The following is an 18,050-nucleotide window of genomic DNA, read 5'->3' on the forward strand; positions in this document are numbered from 1 at the left end:
TCTAAAATAAAAACTGAAATAAAAAAAAAAAAAGTAGGCTGGGTGCAGTGGCTCATGCCTGTAATCCCAGTACTTTAGGAGGCTGAGGTGGGAGGATCACTTGAGTTGAACAGTTCAAGACCAGCCTGGGCAACATGGCAAAACCTGTTTCTACAAAAAATACAAAAATTAGCCAGCCATGGTGGCATGTGCCAGTGGTTCCAGCTACTCGGGACGCCAAGGTGGGAGGAGTGCTTGAGCCTGGGAGGTCAAGGCTGCAGCGAGCTGAGATCACACCACTACACTCCAGCCTGGGTGACCCAGTAACACCCTCTCTCAAAAGAAATAAAGAAGTAATAAAGGTGAAAGGAGAATCTCGTAATTCATAACAAGCACCTTTCAGCCCCACCTGAGTTTAGGTTAATGAAGAACCTTTGGAAAGCCCTTAGGGATGGGGTTTGTTGCCAGGGGAACTACCATGTGATTAGACAGTTGGGACTTTCAGCTCCAACCCTTCCCCAACTCCCAATCTTTTTGGAAGGGGAGGAGCTAAAGGTTGAGGTGATTGTCAATGGCCAGAGACAGAATCAATCATGCATATATTATGAAACCTCTATGAAAACCCCCAAGGATGGTGTTGGGAGAACTTCTGGGTTGGTGAACACACGGAGGTGCTGAGAAGGTGGTGTGCAGGGAGAGGGCATGGAAGATCCGCTTCCCTCCCCCACAGCTTGCCCCTATAATCTCTTCCATTAGCTATGCCTGAGTTGTAATCTTCTACAATAAACCAGAAATCCAGTAAGCAAACTGTGTTCCTGAATTTTGTGAGCTGCTTAGCAAATTATCAAGCCTGAGAAGAAGACAATGGGAACCTCGGATTTATAGCTGTTCAGTCAGAAGTGCTGGCTTGTGCCTGGCCTCTGAAGTGCAGGTGGCCTGTGGGACTGAGCCTCAACCTTTGGGATCTGACAGTAACTCCAGATAGGTAGTGTTGGAATTGGATTAACTTGTAGGACACACACTTGGTGTCCATAGAGTTGGGCAATTGGTGTGTGTGAGGAAGAAAATGAACATATTTGGTGTCAAATACTGTGAAAGAGTAGAAGAGGACATTTTCCTTTTTTTTTTTAATTTTATTTTATTGCTTTTTAGGTTTTGGGGTACATGTAAGAACATGCAGGATTGTTGCATAGGTACATGCATGGCAATGTGGTTTGCTGCCTTCCTCCCCATCACCTATATCTGGCATTTCTCCCGATGTTACCCCTCTGCACCACTGCACCCTCTGCTGTCCCTCCCTTAGTTCCCCCCACAGACCCCAGTGTGTGATGCTCCCCTCCCTGTGTCCATGTGTTCTCATTGTTCAACACCCACCTATGAGTGAGAACATGCGGTTTTTGATTTTCTGTTGTGTCAGTTTGCTGAGAATGATGGTTTCCAGATTCATCCGTGTCCCTACAAAGGACACAAACTCATTGTTTTTTATGGCTGCATAGTATTCCATGGTGCATATGTGCACATTTTCCCTAGCTTTCCTTTTTTTAAAAGATCCTTTCCAAATTCAAGATGCCATGATCTGTGATTCTAATTTTAGCTAAAGTCAGTTAAAACTGACATCACGAATAATAGTTTTTACTGAACCAGAGGTTCAGGATCTTATAAGATGCCTCCAAACTGGGCAGATGGAGCTTGGTGAAGGGCAGCCATATTTCCAAAAATGTGGCAGGAAATCCCCTTTCGCCCCCACACCAACTCTCCCCTCCCCAGAACACAATCTCACCAGTTCCAGAACTGCTTCCTTTCAAAATAGGCTTTGGGGTCATACGTGTACAGCTTCAGGAGGATCTCAATGATGTAGAGAGACAGGAAAAGCCATTCTGCATAGGAAATGAGGGAGTTTTTCTCATCCAGAGCAATGAATATGGCATTTATTAGAATGATGACATCAAAAACCCAGACAAAAATCCTGGCATGAGAAAAAAAAAAAAAAAAAAGAAGAGAGAGATCACGTCATGCTGCATTTCAGTAAGAGGAACATGAGGCTGTTCACGGGGGCTATTCTGTTTCCTGGCACCACACACACTCCTCATCTATGGAAGTTTCCAGTGGGGCTGGGCCCTTACATGCACCTGCCTCCTGCTGCCCCTGATGCAGGCTTTCTCTCCAAGAAAAAAATGAGGACAGAGTGAGGAGAGACAAGAAAGCCATGGTTTTCCAAGGTGCCCTTTTGGGAATAGAGCATCTGGATCCAATGAAAGCTTAGGCAGAATCAGGCAGCAGGGAGGAGGTTGAGGGTTCAGCACAGGATCGTCACAACCCTACTACTCACCCCTGGAAACTTAACATCCTTAACTAAGAAAGCTTCTGAAAACCTCTTTACCCTTAACACACACAGGCCTTCCAGGAGATTGGCATGTTCATCTTCCTCACCAAGTTCAGAGGGAAAATGGGTGAAAAGCATATGACAGCTGGGCTGGACTCAGCTTTTCAGCTCCCAGGCTGGCAGAGCAGTGGCTCAGGGAATGCTGGGTAAGCTGGGCATGGCTCTGGGAAGACTGAGGAGGGACTAGCCCAGTGTTCTCTGTGATGCCTCTACTCCAGGGCCAAACACTTCGGGCTGCACATGGAGAAGCCAATCTCCACCACGTGAAGCACAATGATAGATCAGTGTTGGAGTTCAACAGTGGGATTGACAGAAGAGAGTCTCTCCATGTAGGGCTTTGACAAAGAGAAGGCAGGTCAGCTAAAAGGAATATTCACCTACTTCCTGGGCTGAGCTACATGCAAGGGCTTCTGAACCATACACTTTTGTGAAACATTAAATTCAAAGAAAGTACATTCTGTAGAATTGGCATAGCAGATTCCTCTGTTTTTAAAGCAGCTTGAGAGAAAACTGCCCCCATCTCACTTGCCTGTGCCGAACCATTTTCTGGACCAAGAGGCTTGCAGATGACTGGTACACTCGCGGCATCCAGGCTTCCAGCGGATGTCTCTTGATGCTGATGGTGACCACGTGGATGTTGAGGAGGTCAGCCAGTCGTAGAAAGTTCATTTTGTCTGTAATGGAAAAATGACCCTAATATCCATGGCCACGATAACATGAAGGTCCAAAGGGTGAAGCCAAGTCAGCACAGACTCTTGGATCCACATTTCACAGGTAGAGATCTGAAGCCCTAAAGGGTGAAGACTCAAGGCCAAGGAGCCAGCAAGAGGCAGAGACATGGAGAGAGGCAGAGCCAGTGAACGGCACTGCCAGCCTGCAATCCCCCGGCCCTCCTGCCTGCCCTTCCTCAGACCCCTCTGCCAATCCCAAGTAGCCGAAAGTGACTGTGCTCATTTGCAGAAACCACACCTCACACCCTGCCTTCCACCCTGCATTTCTCTTCCCATGGGCCATCGCTGCTTTCAGTGTCTGCCCTGACCTACCATTCTAGCCTCAGCTCCGCTTACCCTTTCTCTCCATGTAGTTTCCAAAGTATGTGTGATCCATACCCTTGAATTTGAGCCCCTCCCTTCTATTCTGCACGCCCTCTCTCCCTGCCCTCTTCTCAGGGATTCACTCAAACTCATAGCTTCCAAGGTGAGCTCACTCACCACCCAGGCCAAAGCACAATGGGTGCTTTCTTGACTGACTTAGACCCAGCTGACTGATGAACTGATGCTCTCTCCACACCTGCTGAATGCCCGGGGCCAAGAGGCTATGCTCCACTACCCCATGTATCTCTCTCTCATCAGTGGGGTCACTGGGCTGTTTCCCAACTGTTTATGCATGAACTTCTGGAACTATGTATAGCTTAAATAGTACATCAGTGGATGAAATCAGAATGTGCAGAGTGTTTCTGCTTCTTTGAAAACTAAGTTGAATGCTTTGGAACCTCCAAAGGAAGTTGCTGAAATAAACTGCAGTTGCTGAAATAAACTGCAGGTGCAAATCAGGTGTAGCTGAGAGCACAGTGAAAGACTGGGGCAAGAGTTTTAAAAACCTAGAAAGTGGAGCATGCCTGGCAGATACCCAGGTCTCCACTTCAGTTTTCAGAAGTAAAAAAAAGAATCATCGTTCTACAGGGGGGCACACATTAAACACTCTTGTTGCTGTTTCCCTCAATGCCATATAGTGCTAAGAACATGAAAGCATATGCATCCATCAAGTTGGATGAAAAACATCCTTAGGTATCTTAGCATCTGTCAAGTTTCCAGATCTTTAGAGTATTTACCTACTTCCTAGACTGAGCTACTTGCAAGGGCTTTTGAACCACACACTTAACGACCAAAGACATTTAAAGCCCATTCAGGGAGAAGTGCAGCCTCAGGGAATTAGACGAAGTGCATAACCTGGATCCAGGGAACTGGGCTACCTGAAGCTCCACCATCAGAGCTTATGGAGATGCTGAGATGACAACCATAACTAGGATTCAGGGTGAACTGGCGAGGTCACTGACGAGGAATCCAGCCCAAACCCTTACCATTAAGCAACCTCAATCAACAAGGGAGATCCCACCAATGTCACTGGAGTCACATCGTTTAATGCAGAAGATTCAGTAGAGCAAGAAAGATGGAAGAAATTCAAAACCATAGTAATTTTGTGTTAAGAAAGAATTTGTACTCAATTGCAACTTTACTTTGTAACTCTTTCTATAAAGGGCCCGAGAGTAAATGTTTTAAGCTTCCCAGGCCGCAGAGTCTCTGTCACAACTACTCAACTCTGCCATTATACATGAAAGCAGCCAGAGACTATATGTAAAGGAACAAGCATGGCTCTATTCCAATAAAACTCAATTTAAAAACTAGCAGCAGACCATAGTGGGCCTGTGGACCACAATCTGCCAACCCTTGTTGTAAATACCACATTATCTGCCTCATATTCTCTTTGTTAATGGTTCTATTCAGTCCTTTTCTTTCTGTACTAGTAAGTTTTGTATTTCTCAGTTAACACTAGATTTAACACTTTCAGTACTATCAGAATTTCAGGGTTGGTGAACTATCGGTACTATCCTTGGTGACCACAAGTCCTTGCAACTGCTGATCAAGGGGAAAAGTGGGAATGTTCACAAATGTCTGAACAGTGTTGAGACCATTGTGAAGCATATAATTCTGTTTTCCCATTTGGCTTTCTGTTTCTAAGACTATCTTTGCAAGTGTTACTTGAGCAAAGAAATCTCTTGGGGCATTCCAGACAGCAGAAATCACTATGTTCTGTGAAATATAATCTAGGATTTACCAAAGCCAACCAATCTGACTAGCTGTCTTTCTCTTTCTTTTTTTTTTCTTTTTTCTTTCAGATAGAATCTTCCTCTGCCACCAGGCTGACCCCTTGGGCTCAATCGATTCCCCCATCACAGCCTCCTGAGTAGCTGAGATTAGAGGTACGTGACACCACACCCAGCAGCTTCGTATTTTTGTAGAGACAGACCACGTTGCCCAGACTGGTCTTGATCTCCTGGGCTCAGGTGATCCTTCTACCTAGGCCTCTCAAAGTCCTAAGATTACAGGCATGAGCCACCACACCCAGCCTGTCTTTCTTAAAAACATGTTTTCCTGGTAATAATATTTAAATGGACACTGCTATTTTTTAGAAGGTAAGGTACTAGAGAAATGGGTTAAACCATGGTCTCACTGGACTTTTTTCTTACCACATTTATGGAGCTTCAATAAAATCTATGACTCTGGTAGATTCCTTTATTCAAACTAGATGAATTTTGTTCTCATTTAATTTACAAATAGGACCACAACTCAGGTAACAAAACTAAGCAGGGCTAAGGGCTGAGGACCCAGCTACCTTGATGACTTCAATTATGAACTAGCAACTGGAGGTCAGGGTAATCGTGGGGAGTTGTGTGTTTCAGGGGGCACCTGCCTTCTCTGATGTCCTAAACCAAGCACTTCTCAAAGGGTCACTGCTGGAATGGTGCTGGTCAATCCTAGTGCTCCCCACCCTCTATAACATAAGTACTAAAATTTAGGACCTTGTAGAGCAATTGACAGGGTAATTTCATGCCTGCTGGATCTAATCATGAAAACCCGAGATTTGTATTTTGTGTGTCATGTATGTGTTACTGACTTACTGTATTCTATTAAAGTCTCTACCAATGACAGATTGGAAATAAAAAAGCTTCAGCACACAGTTTGAAAAGTGCTGTGCTCCAGGGTTGCCTGATGAGGCACCCTTCCTCTCCCTTCCCCGCCATCAGCAGAGCAATCACACACTCCATGGCAGCTGTCCCTAGCAGGAGTCACTGCCTGTTCCTAGCAGCGGGTGGCACAAAGGAATCTGCTCAGGGTCTGAGAAGCCTGACCATCTGAGCAGACACTCTGCACTGTGACATTGAACCATGTGGCTGAGGAGATGCTGCTTGGGCTCCTGCAAAGACCTTCTTCCATGGGTACAAAGAGAATAGACAGAATGACTACGACCTACTATTTGATAGCTCAACAGGGTGACTAAAGTCAATAATAACTTAATTGTATTTTAAAATTGTGTATTTTAAAATAAATAACTTAAAGAATGTAATTGGATTGTTTGTAACTCAAAGGATAAATGCTTGAGGCGATGGGTACCGCATTCTCCATGATGCACTTATTTCACGTTGCATACCTGTATCAAAACATCTCACGTACCCTGTAAATATATACACCTAGTATGTATCCGCAAACAATATTTTAAAATAATTAAAAAATGTTTTTTTAAAAAAAGCCTTCTTCCATCCTGGATCCAAAGCTATTACTGGAAGATGCTGGCACCGACCATGTAATAGTGTCTTGCTGTGCATGTCTCTTTCCTTCTGAACACCAGATTCAAGTAAGTCCCAGAGAATCTTTGCCACCTTCACAAACAGGCATGGAGAGGTAATAAGGCCCACAGCTCTGTGGGACTAGTTTGAGAGTTCTTGTCTCCCTTAAGTGAACAGTTGCTTACAATCTCGCCATCCTATCAAACCCGCCACTCCATTTGGGTGTGTTCCGATCTCGACTTTCTTAAAACTGGTGAAATGGGAGTGATCTGCAGTTGGGGCGTATTAACACCTCACCTTCCCCGCATTCCTACCTCATCTTCATGGTCATTTTTAATGCTATCAGATTTTCTTATTAAATGACCATCACAATTTGGAGCAGTTGAGCACAAGGATAAAAAGCGCAAGCCTTGGAGCCAGATGGCCTCTGTCACTTTGCAGCTGTGTGGCCTTGGACAAATGAATGAACCTCTTTGAGTGTGTTTCCATATTGACAAATGAAGATAACAAAAACACTTCAGTGTGCTTGGGGGAAGATTACACTAGCTCAATGCATGGAGAACTATAACAATGCCTCACACATGACAAGCATGCCACCAATACGAAGCATCTTAATAACGGCTATCAACCATGAACATGTACACCATCTTCAACTTTTCGCCTTAAAATGCAAAATGCAAACTGAACATCTATGTATGTATCTCTTTTCCATATTTCAGAATACTTCCCTAAAGCACAACTGCAGAAGTGGAAGGACCGTGTCCACCAGGTAAGGGCTCTGGGATGGCATGGCCTGCTGACACCTGCTTGTGGCCATGTACACTAGGACAGGGCAGTCAGAGCACAGCCTGAGGTTGTTAACTCCATGGCATTCTTGCCAGCAGGTGCATATTTTTATGTGCTAAGCTAAATACATTTTAAAACATGCTATTGCTTTACCCATCATTTTGTGAAGCCCAGTTTCAGAGCGCACAGGGAAGAGGACGGTCAGAGGCGAAGTCTTCTTACCCACATGCCCTTTCTGTCCCTCGTCAGAGATCCTCAGGAGAAGCTCCAGGTGGGCGCTGCTCATGTCTGGTGCCACCACCTGTGCCAGCCGCCTCCACTGAGCCTCCTCGACCACAAAGTCAGTGCCCACCTTGACTTTCAGAACGTTGAATGCTGCTATCATTTTGTGACGTTTCAGGTATGCCAGTTTGCGAATTTCATTCTTAAAAAAACAGAATTGTGTGTTTTTAAGAGAAAGATCCAAGAGGGCATCACTTTCTTACTCCAATATTTTAAGGTATTCAAAAAGCTGAAGAGACATCACTGATAGGTAGGCTGATACACAAGGTAAATGACACCTCCCAGCTTCAGGAGTATTTACCTAGCCCCACTCTGCATCAACAGAACTCATCTTACCAAGCTGAAATGAGGGAGCCCGGGAAAGAAAGTCTGTGCAGTGAGAAATAGAGTGGCAGGAGGCAGCTGGTTCGCAGCTCCACCCTGCCCAGAAGGAGGGGAGATTCCAGAAAGGAAGGAAATTAGATGTGCTGTTGAGAGGAGAGAGAGAGAAACCCAGCTAGAAGGTAAAGAGAGATACAGCATGCAGTCCATCGAGAAAGAGGATGAAGAGGAGAGAATTCAGGGAAGTGAAACTAGGCCAGATGTGGTTTGGGGCCGGAAAGGCCTGCCTGGAGCTGCCATCTGGCCTGGCCACAGGGAATCCTGTGGAAGGGGGGAGGCTCTGCAGCCCTCTTCAGGGCTGTCCAGCTACCATGCCCATCTCCACTGCCCCTGTTAGTCTCTTGCCCACTATCATGGCTTCATTGATGACATAGCTAGACTGTAAATTCCTAAAGGGAAGGGCTGGGTCCTCACCATCGTTGTGGTTCCTCAGGACCTGGCATGGTGTCTGGCGCATGCAGCATGTCTAAAATATGTTTGCTGACTGAGGCATGTTGCAGAAATTTTCCTAGGGGTGTTCCTTGGGTTTGGGAGGGGCATAGTAACAGTTGTGTTCACAGTGAGGGAGAGGAGAGGTGCACCAGACTCTCTGGAATGGCCTCTCCTGCCAGAGAGAGGAAGAGGTCAGAGGAGGCCTGGATTTGGGGTGAGGAGGAGCTGAGGTTCCTTCTGCACAGAGACTCCTTGGGACCCGGGTAGAGCCAGACACCTTCAAAGGCCAGACTGACCCAATCTCAGACTTTCCCCACCATCCCCTTCTCTTGAACTGCATTGAAGTTTGCCTGACTTCTTGCTTGACCCCAAGCGGAAACTCCATTAGCAAGGAAGCATTCAAAACAGAACTAGAAGGCCAAAAGCCCTAAGGTTTGTCTTTCCTTAGGGAAAATCACCCTCAGAAGAAAGACTTCTCTTTGCAATGAGTTTTACAATAAAGGAAACAGACACCCAAATGTCTGTGCTGGTAAGTGGCAGTGGACAGAGGGTGGATGAGATGGCCGACGTGTCCTCGGGGGATTCCTGGGTGCAAATCAAACCTCCTTCTACCCCAAGCACCCACTCAACCTTTCCAGGAATTCTCCAGACATCGGTCAGGCAGGCAGGAACCAGGGCAGGAACTGTGGCTTTAAGAAGTTTCTTCTGTTTGAAGGGAGAAAAGAGCTAGAAGCTTAGAGAATATCCTCAGCCCAAATCACACTCAGAATGTATCTAGGAGCCACGAGCTATTTGATGCATCAAGAGCAAGGAGCAAAGTAGCACCTGACATTCCCCATGAAGGGGCCAGTGCCCAGGCCAGGTCCTCTGTCTTGTGGATCTCCAGAGACACACTGTTACAACCATCACAAAGATGGAAGAGCTGCCCCACTCAGCAGAAGGAAGCAAGGCATTAGGTTTTTGGGTTCATCAAAGTAAGTAGATCAAGGACACTTTCAAATATTTAACAAATGCATTCACTGGCCTCCCAGTCACTGCACCCACGCACACCCCACACACCCCACCCCAGCCCTCAGCTCACGCCTGTTACCTTTAAGTGCTTCCTATAATTGTTGTACACCACGGCCAGAAAGACAGACATGAAGATGTAGGTATTGATGATAATGTAGATTATAAAGTACAAAGAATACCACCAGTTGAAGTCATAGGCAGGCATCCTAGAAGAAAATAATTATGTTTCATGGTTTTCCATACCTTAGTTCCACAATGCATATAAGGCTGACCTTAAGCAACATCCCACATGCACAGTCCATGTGCATGAGGCACCAGAAAGCCCCCTCTAACACTCTCTCTCCCCCACAGGGTGCGATGGGGGCCGCAGAGCCATCAACATCCCTAATGCTGAACAGTTTGCTTCACACCTGCCTTTCTGAAATTCTTAGCACCTTACAGAGGCACCAATTTTCACAGTGGTAGGACCTTAATGATCTCCCAATTCAGTTTTCTCCCTTCACAATGAGAAAATTGTGGCCTAGAAAGGACAGTGACTTGCTAGGAATTAAAAAGAGAATCAGGAGTGTGGCTGGGAAGAGGGCTGTGCAGTGCAAAGTCAGGGCTCTGTGGGACACCCAACTGCCTTGGCTGGGGGCCACATCATATTCTAACCACCCAGGGACAATACAGGAAAGGTGCCCAGTGATAATCGTGGCAGGGCAAGTTGTGACAGGTGCTCACTCTACCTTTAATGGAAACTGGATTTCCTACAGGAGGGGACATCACAAGGTTCTGGCTAGGCTGTCAGCCAGGGGTCTGAGGAAAGATGCAAGAGAACATAAGACGGGCCAGGGCCAGGCCTAAGCATGAGGAACAACCAAGGACAGTTGAACTGATGATACTATGCATCAGAAGACGACAGAAACCCTGCCTCTCTGAGGTCACTATGGGAGCAGACGTGGCCTGACATTTGCAGTGAGGCTCTCTCACTAGAGAGCTGCCCACTCTCTAGAGCTAGAGAGCTAGCCACTCTATGCAGCACCCCTTAATAACTTTACCCATAAGCATGAGGTAAATCCATAACAAGAAGACATTAGAAAAAACCATGAAGTTCTTCTCCTAAGTAACTTTCACATGTGTGGAGAATTGGCATTTTGCAAGGAAGGCAGCAATTACTGATGTTTACATTTATTTCCTGTTTGATGTAGTCAAAACACTGCATCAACGCTTAGGAGAACCAGCCATGAATCCTTTACAAAGATGGCTCAAGTCTTTAAACTCAAGACTTAAAGAGGATCCCAGAATAGAACATGGGCTCAAATATTAAAAACTGTATCTCAAGATATGTCTCCTGTTCCTTCCTATTTTGAAAGAATTCATTTAAATTTAGTTTTAAGTAGAGAGGATAGGCTATTAGTGGTGTAAAATTTTATATTCTTCAAATCGTTTACAGTGAATAGGACTAAACAGAAAAATCACTCTTTCTTCTCTCTCAGCCCTGCTAGAGTCAGGAGACAGCTGCTTTGAATCATGTGAATTCTGTTTTGGAAACAGATGCCCACGAACATGGATCGAGGATGCACGTACATGACGTCAGGACTGTTTGCTGTAGTGACCAGCACGTAGAGCTCAAATGCTATCTCCAGAATGTTTTCAAAGTAAGGCGATCCCTCTGCTGTTTTCAGACCCCTAAAGAGGAACCAAAAACACAAAGTAAAAACCACACACATAAATTAAGCTGTGGTTTCTGATACACTTTTCCCCTTTCAAGAGCACTCTGCAGTGTTTGAACATGGAAGATTACGTTTGGTGACAGATTGTGCCATGAACAGACTCAACCTAAATATGGGAGAATTCCCAGGCAGAAACTTCCAGAGAAGTGTGCTCACCGATCTCCAAAAAGCTTCAAGGCCATCAGGGAGAACATCAACACACTGAACATGAACAAGAGGAAGACGTAGAGGATATCGGGCAGGGTGTTCCGGAGGCTTCGGAAAGCCCTTCGGATCTATGGAGACAAAATGTTATTTTATTTACAAGAAACCAACTAACTTTCTGCAAAAACAAACCATCACGTATCCTAAATCATATGCTTACCTGACGACTTTCAGGGAAGTTAATTAGGAAGACTGGTCTTAAGGCCCTTGACCATCTGATGCTGCGGACGTTAATAGATTCCAGCGATCCATAGATAATCAGATCGATCAAGGTCAGCTGTGAGAGACACAGGACAGAGATGTCAGTACTACACTGTCCAAGGACAGTGGACGCATGTTTACCAACCCAGGAGAGGCACAATGTTATGTGAAAAAGCAAGTTTCATAGACAGCATAGTTCTACTTTTGTAATATGATATTAATAATAGCCGATGTTGGACATTTTACCATGTTCCCTGTAGCATAACAAGCACCTCTTGTAGATTATTTTATTTTAGACTCACCACACCAATTAGGTGGGCACTATTCCTGGAGGAGGAGGAGCTTGAGGCACAAATAGGGTAAGCACATAGCTCCTGGTCACACAGCTAGCTGAGGGCAGAGCTGGGACTGGAACCCAGGCAGTCTGAGGGCTGAGTCCTTGCTATTAATCACACTGCGAGATCCTTCCCCACTACACCCTATTGACCTTTTCTTCAATTTGACATGTGAAAGAAAGGAAGTATAGCCTAGTAACAGAGATGAGGATATCTAGACTATAGAAAACCCTTATTAATCTTTATTAATGTCAGGTTTATGGGAAAGAGATTAATGTGAAGAATCTAGGGCAAAAGAAGAAACTAGTGTATTTTAGAAAAATATAAGTAAAAAAAGAACAATCTACTATCATCCAAAAAAGTGAATTCAGCCCCTGTGGTGACAAGGCACAGAGGATCTGGTGAACTCCTTCCCGTCAAAGGGCACTCTGCATGAGGTGGAGAGACAGCCAAGAAATGAGGCTGGTTCACAACCGCTGCACTGGAAGGAACCAGTGTGGCTGTCCCAGAGGAGTGGGGACAGGTGGATCATCAAGGGTTAAGATATGTGAGGGGCTTCATGGAGGAGGCACTCTTTGATGTAACCTACAGCACAGCAGAGCTTTAAAAAGAAAAAAAAATCAGGAAGATCAAGAGCTAGACAAGGAAATACAATAAAATGATTGTTGAGGAAATACTAGGCTGGCATGTTTGGGAAGCAGAGGGTCCCGGGAGTAGGGGCAGAGGGAAGCAGCAGAAAGTGACAAGGACCCATGGAGGGTGGCTTTGCAGGCCAGGCTAAAAAGGCAAGTTTCATTCCCAGGGCCTTTCAAATAACAGATGGGGCAAAGGAGTGAGAGGAGAGCCCAGGAGGCTGCATGAATATATCACATTCTACTTACGACATATTTCTTGTGTATTTTGTTAGGAAATAAGGTTGTTTCCAATTTGTCAATATTATAAGCAGTCAGTCACCACCAATTTTGTGGCTAAATCTCAGAATGCATCCTTCTTACCTACAGATAAGGAATGGAAGTCAAGGGTGCAAGTATATTCACCTTCAAGGCTTTTGAAAGGAACTGCCAAACAGCCTTCCAGAAATATAGCTTTATTCATTTCTCCAGCAGGGTGTAAGAACATTTGTTTTATGGCAAAGACATGGAATCAACCTAGGTGCTCATCAGGGGTAGGTTGGGCAAAGAAAATGTGGTACATATACAGCATGGAATACTATGCAGTCATTTAAAAAGAATGAAATATGTCCGTTGCAGTAATATGGATGCAGCCAGAGGCCATCATCCTAAGTGAATTAATAATGGAACAGAAAACCAAATACTGCATATTGTCACTTATAAGTGGGAGCTAAACACTGGGTACTCATGAACACAAAGATGGCAACAGTAGACCCTGGGGACTCCTCAAGGGGTGAGGGGGCAGAGGGAGGAAAGGGTTGAAAAACTACCTGCTGGGTTCTATGCTCACTACCTGGGTGATGGGATCAATCGTACCCCAATCTCACCATCACAAAATATACCTATATAACAAATCTGTCCTTGTACCACCTGAATCTAAAATGAAAATTGAAATTACAAAAAAAGGTTTGTTTTCAGTCTTGCTAACATTGATTTATAGGCCAACACATGGTATTTTATTGTTTTATTCTAGAATTTTTAATTAGTGAAGTAAAACATCTTTTCCAGTCATTTTACATGTTTTTTCTTCATGAGTTGCTTTCACTTATCTTCAGCAAAATTATCTACTGGGATATCTTTTTTTCCTTTAATTGGAAGTGCTCTTGATATGTTGAAATGTCTGCGCTGCCACATTTTGCCATATTTGTTCTTCAGTTTGTGGTTTGCTTGCAGTTTTGCTTATGGTGTTCACTGAATGGAAGTGTTGTTTTATGAAAGGCAAATCTATTGAGTCTTTTTTCTTCATGGCTCCTGCCTCCAGTCATAAACCCTTGTAGGTACCACAATGAACACTCACCACTATGGTTACCATGATGCAGATGTTTTTTGTATCCTTCCAGAAAACCATTTGAGGAGTGATTTTCGCAAAATGTATCAGTCTCCCAAAGAATGCAGTCAGGCAAAGTATTTCTGCTATTGAGGTGGCCTGCAAGGAGAAAACAGAGGCTGAGCACGAGGACTTGCCATGGGGAGGCTCAGCTTTAGTTATCTCGTACCACCTCCAGCCCCTGCCACTACCCTACCTTTCCTGCTTGGTACCCTCTGAGAATTTGCCATGTCCCTTAATTTTACTGAAAATTGCAGCAAAATTTTCTGCCAGTTAGAATTGTTTCTTCCTCCAAAAAGGAAACCTGCCACTGAGTTGCAAATTCCATGACCCATACTGGCAGGGATCCCTGGGAGGAGCTGCACCAGCAAGCTGAGGACCAAGAACATTTTTCCCCAGAAAAGAAGGAGGTCAGAGGCAGGCATCATCTATGCTCTCAAATTCTCCATGTTCAAATTCCAGACACCTAAAAGTCCCATTTTCTAACAGTAAGGTAATTCCCCAAAGATGTGGGAATAATAAGCCCGTCTGTAAACATCACTGCCACTGCAGTCCTGCTGCCTGTATGAGGCTCGTTAGAGATGAGAATGGAGCCCACTGAGATCAAGACTGAAGTCCTGATGGGTCTCCCTCCGTAGATTATGGGAGCCAACTCCAGACTCCTGCACCTGCTAGCCTTGCAGCCGGTGACTGCAGTGTAGGGTTTGCCTGAGGCTGTTGAGATGCAGCAACAGCTCGCTAACAAGGGCATGTTCCTCCATCAATAGGGAGAGACGGGTGGAGGACAGGAAGCGGTGGAGAAAAGGACAACTTAACTTGAGCTAAAAAGAGGGAAAGGTCTTGAGTGAGAGCCAGAGACAGGGAGGAAGGGGCTGGCTCTGGGCCTGAAAGCAGCAGGGGACACAACCCAAAGTTATACATTACCAATAACAGACAGGGAGTGAGGACGCAGGGAAAGAGGCAAATGGCTGAGAAGACCACTCCGTGGGACTCCCACTTTGGCCAGAGTGGACTCTGTCCAGGTTTGTGAATGCACAGCTCTGCTTCTTCAGACTTTGTGTTTGTGTTGACACTTATTGGAATAAATGGCTTCTATCCAGAGAATTAATTAATTGGAGGATCTTTATTGTAAGAAAGTTGGTGGCTGTCACTTTGGCAGCCCCGGTGAGCCATACTTCCAGTTTTCACCCCCTTTGCAGTGCCCTCCCATGTTGACTCAGAGTTTCGGCATGATTAGCATTGGACAACAGGACATCAGCAGGTGTGATGCAAGCAGAGGTGTGATGGTGCAGCACACTGGGATTCTTCTTCCTGGACCCAGCCACCCACTGGGAGAAGCCTAAGCCACGTGGAGCAGCCACGTAGAAGAGAGCCGGGGAACCTGGGGCCACAGCTACAGCCAGCAGCGCCTGGCAGCCATGTGAGAGAGCCACCTTGGTTGTTCTAGCCTCCAGAGATCTAAGAGCTTCCAGACATCTACACCCAGCCCCACCACACAAGCCAATCTCCCACAGAGTCATGGGAGATAATAAAAGGCTGTTGCTCTCTAAAGCTAGGGGTCAGTGAACTCTTTCCATTAAGTGAATACATGAAGCTTTGCAAGTCTTACAGTCTCTGTCACAACCACTAAACTCTGTTGATGTAGCTCCAAAGCAGCCAGAGACAACACATAAATGAATAAGTGTGGCTATGTTCCAATAAAACATTATTTGCAGACAGCAAAATTTGAATTTCATATCATTTCCATGTGTCACAAAATATTATTCTTCTGTGTCTTTTCTTTCCAAGTCATTTTAAAATGTAAAAATCATTTGTCTTAGTCTGATCAGGCTGCTATAACAGAACACCATAGGCTGGGTGGCTCATAACAACAGAAATTTATTTCTCACAGTTCTGGAGCCTGGGAAGTCCAAGATCAAAGCACTGGCAAATTTGGTGTCTGACGAGGGCCCACTTTCTGGCTCACAGACAGCCATCTTTTTGTGGCATTGTCACAAAGCAGAAGGGGCAAGGGGCAAGGGAGCTCCTTGAAGCATCTTCTATGAGGGGACTAATACCATTCATGAAATGGGCTTTACCCCCATGATCACCTCCAAATACCTCCACATTGGGGGCTAGGTTTCAAAATACGAATTTTGGGAAGACACAAGCATTCCGTTTATAGCAACATTCTTAGCTCATAGGCTGTACAAAAATAAGCAGCAGCTGAATTTGGCCCCCAGTCTATGGCTTCCTGACCCTTGTTTTAAGTGTTTGAGTTTTAGGGTGGTTTGTAAATACGTTTGTGCAACTGATAACTGAAACAAGGAAGAATAAAAAAGGGTCTGTGTGTCGTTGTTAAAAAGCAAAAGCTTTGAAATCAGACAGGCTTAGGCTTGAAGCCTAGTTCTGTCTTTGTTGCCTAGTGACCTTGGACAAGTTACACAACCTTTCCAGGCTCAGCTTCCTTCTCTGTTAAGTGAGTGTGATAACAGCAGGCACATCTCATGGAGTTCCTGTAAGGCTTAAGGAGAATACAGAGAAAGCACTGAGAGCACCCAGCAGATAGATAGCAAGCAGGGAGCAAATGATAGCTATTAAGACAGAAGTGAGAGCAATGACGAATCAGAAATCAACATGGGCAGGGCATTGGTCTACTATTTAGACCTCTCTGGATTGGCTGGTGAATTTGATACATTACTCAAAATCAAATGTGATCAGCTCCTAAGCACCAATAATTACTCTAATGATATGACTATGAAAAAAGCTGAAAATGTGATATGTACAAATTGCATATTATACTATATGAGAACATCATCTGCTTAGCAGTAAGTAAATTGGCTTTGAAAATATCATTGAACCATCTCTGATTTTGTGTGTGCTTGCACAGAAGACCAAAATGTCCCATTGTACTTAAAATGCCTTATGAAGGAAGCATCCGCTTGGTGAGTAGACAGAACTCCTCTAACTCCCAGAAAGATAATAACATCTAATTCACATTTGTTAAAATTTGAGGAAAAAAAGGAAGAGGCACAAGGCCCAACTCATCTATGACCGAATCTGGCTTCCATCTGCTATGGCATGCTTACCAAGAAAGGCAGAGGAAACAACGCAGGCTCTTCAAATAGGGCAAGAGCGAGGTCTACACAAATGAAGAAATATGTGGCAACCTGTGTTGTCCAGTGGTTATAAAAATAGTAAAGCCTGCATAGGAAAAAGACAAAGGTGGTTATAAACAAGGAACAGGAGCTACACAGCACCCAAACATCTCTTTAAAGAACTAATGGTGGATAAAATAAGAAAGTTATGTCTTAGTCATATTTCCTTCAAATTCTAGAAAGCAGGAGGCAGTATTTAATGATCACATACTACAAACACTAACACAGAAAAATCAGGAAATGATCATATCTCAAAGCACATTTTCTTAACAGTCTCAGCTAAGATTATACCTTCCCCATGGGGTTGTTGTGATGGTAATAAGGGAATACCAACAGAGGACTTTGAACAGTGATGGACACAGATTAAACTCTCAGTTAAAGTGGCCTATTCTGATGTGGCATGGTGGCCTAACCTGATTTTAAAATGTACATCAGCCTATCTTAACATGATAGACTCAGAAGAGATCTGGCAAGAGGTCATGCTAGTCTCTCCCTAAGTGGGGACAGCACCCCAAACATGCTTGGCAACCTCTGGGAATAAGGTGTCAGCTGCCTTGGGAGGCCCTGATGCTGAGCCCTAGTGATAGACAGGCTGAGACCTGTAGGGGCGATAGAGTAACAGCTGAGTTCCCATAAGAACAGCAGACACATGGATTGCATCAGAAGACAATGGGCAGGAAAAAGAAAAAGGCTTTTCACTTGAGGTAACTCTAAGAGGACGACAATCAAAGGAGAAGACAATGGCATGTTCTTCCCTTGAGTGCACTAGCTTCTATCCTGGGTATTGCTCACTTACTCATCCATCTGATCTTAATCTCTTTATTGAATGCTTCCCTAAGTGTGAGGCCATGCTCTTATAAC

At 44.8% G+C, this 18,050-nt stretch overlaps 1 protein-coding gene across 2 annotated transcripts in view; it reads right to left on the bottom strand.

The window, feature by feature from the left end:
- Nucleotides 1–18,050, bottom strand: part of LOC116526941 (two pore calcium channel protein 2-like) — a 46,115-nt gene that overhangs the window by 12,380 nt on the left and 15,685 nt on the right. For both annotated transcript variants that reach the window (XM_032243695.1, XM_032243694.1), the window contains exons 3-11: nucleotides 17,121–17,235; nucleotides 14,023–14,151; nucleotides 11,679–11,795; nucleotides 11,471–11,589; nucleotides 11,169–11,270; nucleotides 9,679–9,805; nucleotides 7,716–7,917; nucleotides 2,892–3,036; nucleotides 1,760–1,945 (exon numbers count right to left, since the gene is read on the bottom strand). In XM_032243695.1, coding sequence (XP_032099586.1) covers nucleotides 1,760–1,945; nucleotides 2,892–3,036; nucleotides 7,716–7,917; nucleotides 9,679–9,805; nucleotides 11,169–11,270; nucleotides 11,471–11,589; nucleotides 11,679–11,795; nucleotides 14,023–14,151; nucleotides 17,121–17,235 — 1,242 coding nt within the window. The remainder of the gene's footprint in view (nucleotides 1–1,759; nucleotides 1,946–2,891; nucleotides 3,037–7,715; nucleotides 7,918–9,678; nucleotides 9,806–11,168; nucleotides 11,271–11,470; nucleotides 11,590–11,678; nucleotides 11,796–14,022; nucleotides 14,152–17,120; nucleotides 17,236–18,050) is intronic.

This window comes from Sapajus apella, unplaced genomic scaffold, assembly GCF_009761245.1.
Source record: "Sapajus apella isolate SASKATOON/1434 unplaced genomic scaffold, GSC_monkey_1.0 scaffold52, whole genome shotgun sequence".
In the NCBI taxonomy this organism is placed as follows: domain Eukaryota; kingdom Metazoa; phylum Chordata; class Mammalia; order Primates; family Cebidae; genus Sapajus; species Sapajus apella.